Source organism: Salvelinus fontinalis, chromosome 17 (genome assembly GCF_029448725.1).
Source record: "Salvelinus fontinalis isolate EN_2023a chromosome 17, ASM2944872v1, whole genome shotgun sequence".
In the NCBI taxonomy this organism is placed as follows: Eukaryota; Metazoa; Chordata; class Actinopteri; order Salmoniformes; family Salmonidae; genus Salvelinus; species Salvelinus fontinalis.
The window spans coordinates 2,916,414-2,927,278 of NC_074681.1; the positions used below are offsets into that span (position 1 = coordinate 2,916,414).

General features: G+C 42.7%; 1 protein-coding gene across 1 annotated transcript; it reads right to left on the reverse strand.

Moving 5' to 3' along the window:
* Positions 1–3,742: 3,742 nt before the first annotated feature.
* LOC129814553 (retinal homeobox protein Rx1-like) lies at positions 3,743–10,518 on the reverse strand. Its single transcript, XM_055867728.1, has 3 exons — positions 10,212–10,518; positions 6,273–6,529; positions 3,743–4,237 (listed from the first exon to the last, which is right to left on the reverse strand). The coding sequence occupies exons 1-3, from the start codon at positions 10,516–10,518 to the stop codon at positions 3,743–3,745; spliced, it is 1,059 nt and encodes a 352-aa protein (XP_055723703.1).
* Between the last annotated feature and the right edge of the window lie 347 nt (positions 10,519–10,865).

Sequence of the window (10,865 nt, forward strand, 5' to 3'; positions counted from 1 at the left end):
GCTGCAGGAGGGACTGGTGCACTTCACAAAATAGATGGCATCATGAGGAAGGTGGAGGATGTGGATATATTGAAGCAACGTCTCAAGACATCAGTCAGGAAGTTAAAGCTTGGTCGCAAATGGGTCTTCCAAATGGACAATGACCCCAAGCATACTTCCAAAGTTGTGGCAAAATGGCTTAAGGACAACAAAGTCATGGTATTGGAGTGGCCATCACAAAGCCCTGACCTCAATGCTATAGAAAATGTGTGGGCAGAACTGAAAAAGCGTGTGCGAGCAAGGAGGCCTACAAACCTGACTCAGTTACACCAGCTCTGTCAGGAGGAATGGGCCAAAATTCACCCAACTTATTGTGGGAAGCTTGTGGAAGACTACCCGAAATGTTTGACCCAAGTTAAACAATTTGAAAGGCAATGCTTCCAAATATTATTTGAGTGTATGTAAACTTCTGACCCACTGGGAATGTGATGAAAGAATTAAAAGCTGAAATAAATAATTCTCTATTATTCTGACATTTCACATTCTTAAAATAAAGTGGTGAGCCTAACTGACCTAAGACAGGGAATTTTTACTCTGATTAAATGTCAGGAATTGTGAAAAACTGAGTTTAAATGTATTTGGCTAAGGTGTATGTAAACTTCCGACTTCAACTGTAAGTGCCTATGAATGGGATATGATAGTAGGTGCCAGGCGCACCGGTTTCTGTCAAGAACTGCAATGCTGTTAGGTTCTTCACGCTCAACAGTTTACCGTGTGTATCAATAATAGTCCACCACCCAAAGGACATCCAGCCAACTTGAGACAACTGTGGGAAGCACTGGAGTCAACATGGGCCAGAATCCCTGTGGAACGCTTTCAACACCTTGTAGGTGGGGGTGCATCTCAATATTATGAAGGAGCTCTTAATGTTTTGTACACGTAGTGTATATTAGACAATGTTTTACAAATACTTATAATAGATTTGGGGGGGGGGGGGGCGTTCCGGTAAAAAAAAAACATTTTCTTTGGCTTTTACTAACTACTATATCCCACAAAAATACAAAATGCACTTCTGTGTGTAGGAATGTATTAAGAAGTATCCCATGAATACTTAATTTAAAAAAAAATATAAAATCAAAATGTTGATCTCCGTATTTCTGTTATATTTCCAGATGTAACTCCCCGAGAGGGCCCATCCATGGTTTGGTGGTTTTTTTTTTTTATTTTTTTTATTTTTTTTTTTAGGGGTGGTTTGGTGGGTTTTACGAGAAAAAGAAGGTAACTACACTCTATTGCTAAGATGCAAAACACTTAATACTAGTTAACCAATGTTTCAACAGCAAGGTGCTTTCATCAGGATTTCAGGTTCAGGGTTGAAGGCAGTCAAACAAGAAGTAAACTGAACAAAGGGCATATATTTTCAGTCACTTCTCAATAGACTGAAAAGCAGAAGCTGTGTGTATGTGTATCAAAAGTTTTTATTTTATTTGAATTTGAATTTTTTTAATTAAAATCACCTGAATTGACTGCCTTCCATTTGAATTGGTGGATTTTATGACCATTAGGTAGTCCAGCCTCTAAACCTCTCTAACCCTGTTCTGGTGGATTTTATGACCATTAGGTAGTCCAGCCTCTAAACCTCTCTAACCGTTTGGTTCCAGGAGCTTCAGACCAAGAGGAGAATCAATAGTCCTGAACAATGAATCAGTCAATCCACTGAAGTGTTACATCAGACAGGCAGACAGCTCTCATTCTGGGGCTACACACACACACACGCACACGGATACGCACACACACGCACACACGCACACGGAAACGCACACACACATGGAAACGCACAGGGAAACGCACACGCACACGTACTCAGTATGGGACCCCTCATTTCCGAATAACCATAATGCATAGAAAGAACACCCTCTTATACTTCCTGTGCCCTATAGTAACTGCTGCCACTTAATAAAGGGGCAATCAGCAGTTGCTACATCCATTTCTGGACTTCTACATTAATTATATGTACCCATTGATTCTTCAAAAATATATATCTTATAAATGCCTAATGAGCTTAGTTCAACTGTCGTACCTCGTCAGAACCCAAAATATAAGATTGTTTTACTCCAACGTTTGTAAACAAAGTCAATGTAAACAAACACTATATAGCCTCAAAACATGGTGAAAACTTGCATCCATAGCTCTGTCTATGAATTTGAGAGTGATTATATTTATCCAGCCCCATTCCTCTGAAACAGGGGCGGGGAAAACGCTTAGTTATTGTTTGTACTGCTGATTGCCGCTTTAAGCCATGTAAAAAACTGAACAGCACTAAGAAGAAGAGACTGCCTGCCTCCCCTGTTGTCAACAATACATCAAGGAGCAGCACTAACTAATATGATGTGTTAGAAGGATTTATACAGTACAGTGCATGACAGACTATCACATGTGTGGTGGTGCACAGGGTTGTGTTCCATTTTGAGAATTTAGGACGTAAACTCAAATTTCAATTCAAATTTTCCTCAATGCTTTGGAATTTCAGGAAATGAGGATTTGACTGAATTGAAATGGAATTAACCCCAACGCTACAATACTGCAATGTGTACACCACCACACATGTAGTAGTCTGCCAAGCACTCTACTGTATAAATCCTAGTGTGGTGTATGTATGAACAGAAACGAACAATCTAGCAGCATCTCTGTAAAACAGTGGGAGAGGAATAGAGAAGGAGGAAAGGTGAGGAAAGGAAATTAGGAAAAGAAAGGAGGAAAGGATGTGACTGACTATCAGGCCTTGAATAGGATCTAAGGGGTTTCAGGGAGATTCTGAGGGCAGCTGTCCGTCAATTGTTAACCTGAGGTTAATCGCTTTAAAAACTGTTAATTAGGTGTTAAGTGGTACGGTTGTCCGACCAAATTAGCAGGCGTGACAGATTACCCAAGATAGAGGATTTTGTCAACTCAACCTCGATCCGCCAGGACTCAGTCTTCTGAGAACATTCTGGAGTCACTGCCTCAGCACATACTACCTAATCTAGGCCAGGACATTTCAGGTCATACTGCCTCATCTAGGCCAGGAGATTTCCCTGGTCAGGTCATACTGCCTCATCTAGGCCAGGAGATTTCCCTGGTCAGGTCACACTGCCTCATCTAGGCCAGGAGATTTCCCTGGTCAGGTCATACTGCCTCATCTAGGCCAGGAGATTTCCCTGGTCAGGTCATACGGCCTCATCTAGGCCAGGAGATTTCCCTGGTCAGGTCATAATATTGCCTCATCTAGGCCAGGAGATTTCCCTGGTCAGGTCATACGGCCTCATCTAGGCCAGGAGTACTGCCCTGGTCAGGTCATAATATTGCCTCATCTAGGCCAGGAGAATTTCTTATTGTAGTCAGCTCACATGGTCAGGAAAAGTCCTGGCCCTAATATGGAATTCCGCAGTATTAGATGTCTCTCCTGTCCCATTCCTTCAGGATGTGTGCCCCCCCCCCCCCCCCATTCATTTGATATCCAGGAAAATAGAGACCATCTTTATACAGAATATCTTTGTTTTTGTGATTACAATCACACGTGTTGAAGTTGACCATCCTTTATACAGAATGTCTATGCTTTTGTGTTTACAATAATGTGTTGAAGTTGACCATCCTTTAAACAGAACGTCTTTGTTTTTTGTGATTACAATCACGTGTTGAAGTTGACCATCCTTTATACAAAACGTTTTTGTAATTACAATCACATGTTGACAGCCTTCATACAGAACATCTCCTCTCCAATGGATCACATGTGCTGCCAGGTTTTATCCAAGGAATGAAGGTGCTCCTTAGCCTTCATCCTCAGCGCTGCGATGCTGGAGCTACGTTCCACTTCCTCATGCATAGGGTAGTTATCATTGAAGCTAGGGTGACACTGGTAGGGAGGCGGAGCCATTGACTGCATGCTTTGCCTCCCTTGCATTCCTTGCACCATCCCCTGGTGCACCACACCATGTACTGGGGGGCTGTTGAGGAAGCTGTGGGAGTGGCTGGGGTAGGCAGGCTGAAGGTGAGGGCCCTGACCTGGGGCCCTGTAGCCAGGGATAGTGTGCATGGGGGTGGCACTGGACATGGGCGAGGCCAGCCAGGGGTCCAGGGGTAATGGGTTGGACATGGGCCCCATGTTGGAGGGCATGGGCGGCCGGTTGAAGGACAGCATGGGGGAGTCGTGGAGCTTCATGGAGCTGGAGTCCATCTTCTCCTGACGTCTCCACTTAGCCCGACGGTTCTGGAACCATACCTGGACACGGACAGAGAAGATATAGTAATATTAGTCTACGGTAGTCTCCAAGGTAACATAATTACGCTTTAACTTGAAAAGGTATGCCAAACAAAGTTTAACAAACCATACAACTATACAGTGCCTTCAGAAAGTATTCATACATCTTGATTTATTCCACATTTTGTTGTGTGACAATACCACAAAATTAGGGAGAAAATAAAAATAAATAGATTTAAGTCAAACTGTAACTCGGCCGCTCAGAAACATTCATTGACTTCTTGGTAAGCAACTCCAGTGTAGATTGTAGGTTATTGTCCTGCCGAAAGGTGAATTCATCTCCCAGTGTCTGGTGGAAAGCAGACTCAACCCGGTTTTGCTCTAGGATTTTGCCTGTGCTTAGCTCCATTTCATAATTTTTTTTATCCTGAAAACCTCCCTAGACCTTAACGATTACAAGTATACCCCAACTCTTTTCACTGTTGTTTAGGTTAGTATTGTGGAGTAACTACAATGTTGTTGATCCATCCTCAATTTTCTCCTATCACAGTCATTAAACTTTGTCACTGTTTTAAAGTCACTATTGGCCTCATGGTGAAATCCCTGAGCGGTTTCCTTCCTCTTCAGCAACTGAGTTAGAAAGGATGCCAGTATCTTTGTAGTGACTGGGTGTATAAATACATTTTAGATTTTTATTTTTAAATTAATTTGTAAACATTTCTAAAAACATAATTCCACTTTGACATTATGGGGTATTGTAGTTAGGCCAGTGGCAAAACATCTCAATTGTAACACAACAAAATGTGAAAAAAGTAAATGGGTGTGAATACTTTTTGAAGTCACTGTACGCACAATGACAGCTTTTAACAATTCCCACAAAAAAAAGGTACAAACACAAATTTAGTGGAATAACTGTGCAGATTGAAACTTTGGTAAGGGAATTATTATGAAATATCCATCAGGTTTTTATGTGACAACTGTGATGGAAAAATTGATGTAGGTGCTTTTCTATTTCATTCATTTCTGTGTTCTGTTTGTGCTTTTCTAACAACCAATTTCTGTGTTCATGCGTGATTGAACAAACCCTCAATATCAGTATCTGCAATTTGGCAGTACGCCCAGACCCTTGTTTTGAGAATGAAAGATATCTCAGTTTCAAGGTGTCAGCTTAGAGAGAAGAAGCCTGGATGGCCACCGCAGCAGATGTAACTCTGGGTCTTCCTTTCCTGTGGCGGTCCTCATGAGAGCCAGTTTCATCATAGCGCTTGATGGCAGTAGTAGTAGTATTAGTATTAGTAGTAGTATTAGTAGTAGTAATAATAATAGTAGTAATAGTAGTGGTAGTAGTAACTTTAGTAGGGATAGTAGTAATAACTTTAGTAGTAGTAGTAGTAGTAGTAGTAACTTTAGCAGTAGTAGTAGTAGTAGTAGTAGTAGTAGTAGTGACTTTAGTAGTAGTATTAGTAGTAGTAGTAACTTTAGCAGTAGTAGTAGTAGTAGTAGTAACTTTAGTAGTGGTAGTGGTAACTTTAGGAGTAGTAGTAGTAGTAGTAGTAGTAACTTTAGTAGTAGTAGTAGTCATAGTAGTTGTAACTTTAGTAGTAGTAGTAGTAGTGGTAGCAGTAACTTTAGTAGTAGTAGTAACTTTAGTAGTAGTAGTAGTATTAGTGGTAGTAGTAACTTTAGTACTAGTAGTAATAGTACTACCTTTAGTAGTAGTAGTAGTGGTAGTAGTACCTTTAGTAGTAGTAGTAGTAGTAGTAACTTTAGTAGTAGTAGTAGGGCCAGTGTTAATGCTAGTGCTTGCTGTTTGGGGTTTTAGGCTGGGTTTCTGTATAGCACTCTGTGACATCGGCTGATGTAAAAAGGGCTTTATTAATACATTTGATTGATTGATTGATTGATTGATAGTATAGTGATAGTAGACAGCAGGAGGCTCCATACCTGGACAGTATTATTAGTGTATTGTACTAGATAGGCAAAGGCAACAGTACATACAATCTAATTAGTACTCGTTAATTGGTACTGGTAGTAGTAGTAGCCGGATGTGCCATACCTGTACGCGGACCTCTGGGAGGTTAACCTTCATGGCCAGCTCTTCTCTGCTGTAGACGTCAGGGTAGTGGGACTTCTCAAAGGCCCGCTCCAGCTCATGGAGTTGGTAGGTGGTGAAGGTGGTGCGGTTACGGCGGTGCTTCTTCTTGGGGTGGTCTTCCTCTGGGGGCTCAGGTGACTTCCCCCTGTCAGTGTCCAAACCCCTCTGGAGGTCCCCCAGGTCCTCATCACACGTATCACTGGAGAAAAGGCCTGACTCTGCAGGTCAACAGTAGAAGAGGATGTTTGTCATGAGCCTTTCTGTTAATCCGTCAGTGCCAGTTCTACTTACTGTACCAAACGTGGTCTTCCACATGGCTAACATTCCATGTTTAAAGAAAGGCCTCTCTTTAACATGGTTAGAAAGGTGGACTATATGCTATTTTGTTTCCCTTTAGTGTAAATGGTGTAAGGTATTGAATATACAGTGTATTTCAGCACTAGCATGCTACTTAAGATATACAGTTGAAGTCGGAAGTTTACATACACCTTAGCCAAATACATTTTAACTCAGTTTTTCACAATTCCTGACATTTAATCCTAGTAAAGTTTAGGATCACCACTTTATTTTAAGAATGTGAAATGTCAGAATAATAGTAGAGAGAATGATTTATTTAATTTTTTATTTATTTCATCACATTCCCAGTGGGTCAGAAGTTTACATACACTCAAATAGTATTTGGTAGCATTGCCTTTCAAATTGTTTAACTTGGGTCAAACATTTCGGGTAGCCTTCCACAAGCTTCCCACAATAAGTTGGGTGAATTTTAGCCCATTCCTCCTGACAGAGCTGGTGTAACTGAGTCAGGGTTGTAGGCCTCCTTGCTCACACACGCTTTTTCAGTTCTGCCCACATATTTTCTATACGATTGAGGTCAGGGCTTTGTGATGGCCACTCCAATACCTTGACTTTGTTGTCCTTAAGCCATTTTGCCACAACTTTGGAAGTATGCTTGGGGTCATTGTTCATTTGGAAGACCCATTTGCGACCAAGCTTTAACTTCCTGACTGATGTCTTGAGATGTTGCCTCAATATATCCACACAATTTTCCTACCTCATGATGCCATCTAATTTGTGAAGTGCACCAGACCCTCCTGCAGCAAAGCAAGCATGATGCTGCCACCCCCGTTCTTCACGGTTGGGATGGTGTTCTTCGGCTTGCAAGCATCCCCCTTTTTCCTCCAAACATAACAATGGTCATTATGGCCAAACAGTTATATTTTTGTTTCATCAGACCAGAGGACATTTCTCCCAAAAGTACGATCTTTGTCCCCATGTGCAGTTGCCAACCGTAGTCTGGCTTTTTTATGGCGGTTTTGGAGCAGTGGCTTCTTCCTTGCTGAGCGGCCTTTCAGGTTATGTCGATATAGGACTCGTTTTACTGTGGATATAGATACTTTTGTAACTGTTTCCTCCAGCATCTTCACAAGGTCCTTTGCTGTTGTTCTGGGATTGATTTGCACTTTTCGCACCAAAGTACATTAATTTTTAGGAGACAGAACGCGTCTCCTTCCTGAGCGGTATCACAGCTGCATGGTCCCATGGTGTTTATACTTGCGTACTATTGTTTGTACAGATGAACGTGGTACCTTCAGACGTTTGGAAATTGTTCCCAAGGATGAACCAGACTTGTGGAGGTCTACAATTGTTTTATGAGGCCTTGGCTGATTTCTTTTGATTTTCCCATGATGTGAAGCAAAGAGGCGCTGAGTTTGAAGGTAGGCCTTGAAATATATCCACAGGTACACCTCCAATTGACTCAACTGATGTCAATTAGTCTATCAGAAACTTCTAAAGCCATGACATCATTTTCTGGAATTTTCCAAGCTGTTTAAAGGCACAGTCAACTTAGTGTATGTAAACTTCTGACCCACTGGAATTGTGATACAGTGAATTATAAGTGAAATAATTTGTCTGTAAACAATTGTTGGAAAAAATACTGGTGTCATGCACAAAGTAGATGTCCTAACCGACTTGCCATAACTATAGTTTGTTTACAATAAATGTGTGTAGCGGTTGTAAAACGAGTTTTAATGACTCCAACCTAAGTGTATGTAAACTTTCGACTTCAACTGTATATTGCAACAGAGCCTAAAGGCAATGCAAGCTGCAGGCCTCTTCTCTCTCGGCCGGTGATGTCATATTGTCTTCACTGCATTCCTCAGGCCCAGTAATCCCATGCGGACAGATGCCACCTGTTAAACCTGAGTGTCCCCGTGTACCCTAGGCTGGCCAGTTCTAATCTACACAAAGACTTTACTTGGCTTCTCCACTCACCCAAGTACCAGATCTAATTTTGTAAGAAAACAGGATGAGGTTGAAGCCCCACTTCACCTGGTTGACGGATGGTAGATCCCATCAGAGTTTATTAATTCATTAATCCAAATCAATTGAGGCTCAATTGAGATTATCATCAGATCATTGGCTTGGTAACAAGCGTGCGAGGGAGGCAGCAGAAGTGGTTTCCTTAATTCACTATGATGTAATGTTCATGTGATAGATAATTGTTATGTCATGCCAGTATTGTTCTGGGAGAAATACTCAGTACAACAAGTATACAAGTAGCTAGAAATGTAAAGTCCAGCATTGTGGTTGTACTGTAGTGTTCTAGTCTCTGAATCTTTGCCAAAAATAAGAACCTGAGCATAGTGTGCTTTCAACTATCCCTGCCTTTCCTCCTGGATGAGGTTACCACAGTGTGCTTTCAACTGTCCCTGCCTTTCCTCCTGGATGAGGTTACCACAGTGTGCTTTCAACTATCCCTGACTTTCTCCTGGATGAGGTTACCACAGTGTGCTTTCAACTGTCCCTGCCTTTCCTCCTGGATGAGGTTACCACAGTGTGTTTTCAACTATCCCTGCCTTTCCTCCTGGATGAGGTTACCACAGTGTGCTTTCAACTGTCCCTGCCTTTCCTCCTGGATGAGGTTACCACAGTGTGCTTTCAACTATCCCTGCCTTTCCTCATGGGTGAGGTTACCACAGTGTGCTTTCAACTGTCCCTGCCTTTCCTCCTGGATGAGGTTACCACAGTGTGCTTTCAACTGTCCCTGCCTTTCCTCCTGGATGAGGTTACCACAGTGTGCTTTCAACTATCCCTGCCTTTCCTCCTGGATGAGGTTACCACAGTGTGTTTTCAACTATCCCTGCCTTTCCTCCTGGATGAGGTTACCACAGTGTGCTTTCAACTGTCCCTGCCTTTCCTCCTGGATGAGGTTACCACAGTGTGCTTTCAACTATCCCTGCCTTTCCTCCTGGATGAGGTTACCACAGTGTGCTTTCAACTGTCCCTGCCTTTCCTCCTGGATGAGGTTACCACAGTGTGCTTTCAACTATCCCTGCCTTTCCTCCTGGATGAGGTTACCACAGTGTGCTTTCAACTATCCCTGCCTTTCCTCCTGGATGAGGTTACCACAGTGTGCTTTCAACTATCCCTGCCTTTCCTCCTGGATGAGGTTACCACAGTGTGCTTTCAACTGTCCCTGCCTTTCCTCCTGGATGAGGTTACCACAGTGTGCTTTCAACTGTCCCTGCCTTTCCTCCTGGATGAGGTCATCTAAGCAAACATTATGACTACTCCTTCGACTGGAGAAAAGGGAAAGTCTTTACTGGTCCAACTATTGTTTTCCAATCTCTGACCAACATATATTCCCCATTACCCCCCCCCCCCCCCCCCATGTCATTATCCTTGTGCTATTATAGTTTGTCTCTCGTGGCACGTCAGATATCACATCATTATCACATCAATATCACATCATTATCACATCAATATCACATTATCACATAAATATCACATCATTATCACGTCAATATCACATCAGTATCACATCAACGAAAATTGACATAAGTCTCTGAATATGTGACTTAAATGATGTAATAAATGCAGTCAATCAATTAAAACCAGCGTACTGACCCTGGAAGTCAGAGTGCTGTGTGCTGTCCCCCAGGCTGGCCAGCTGTCCGTAGGGGTCTGACTTGACCTGCTTCCCCTGGTGGTCCTCCAGGCCCTCAGGGGCCACATTATGGGGCCCCACGTCCCCCACAGGGGTCAGCAGAGGGTCCTGGTCCTTACTGAAGCCCAAGATCACATCGATGCTGTGGACCCGGCCTCCTCCGCTAGACCCCCCTCCCTTCAGCATGTCATGGTAGTTGTCTGGTGACAGGCAGCCGTCGTCCACCATTCCCAAGGTATCCATTGACAAATGCATCCAGAGGAACTCTTCCTACTGCTGAGGGGCTACCTTCAGATATAGTTGGACACGTGACAGACAGACAGATAGACAGCAGTACAGGTTGTCATTTGTCACATAGGGATTATATCAAGAGAGAGCAAGTCAGAGCAGATTTGGAGATCGTGTCCTTGGATTTCCTGTCAGTCTGCAAAACAGAGTTTGGAGAGTTAGACATGTTGGTATCATCGTCACCCTACTTGCTGAACTGACAGTTTGGTTGTGAATTTGCACATATGCCGCTGCATATTCATATGCCACTTGTTAGCATTGTGCATATGCAATGATATAATGGCTAGAATGTTACTTCAGTAACAATCCCTTTA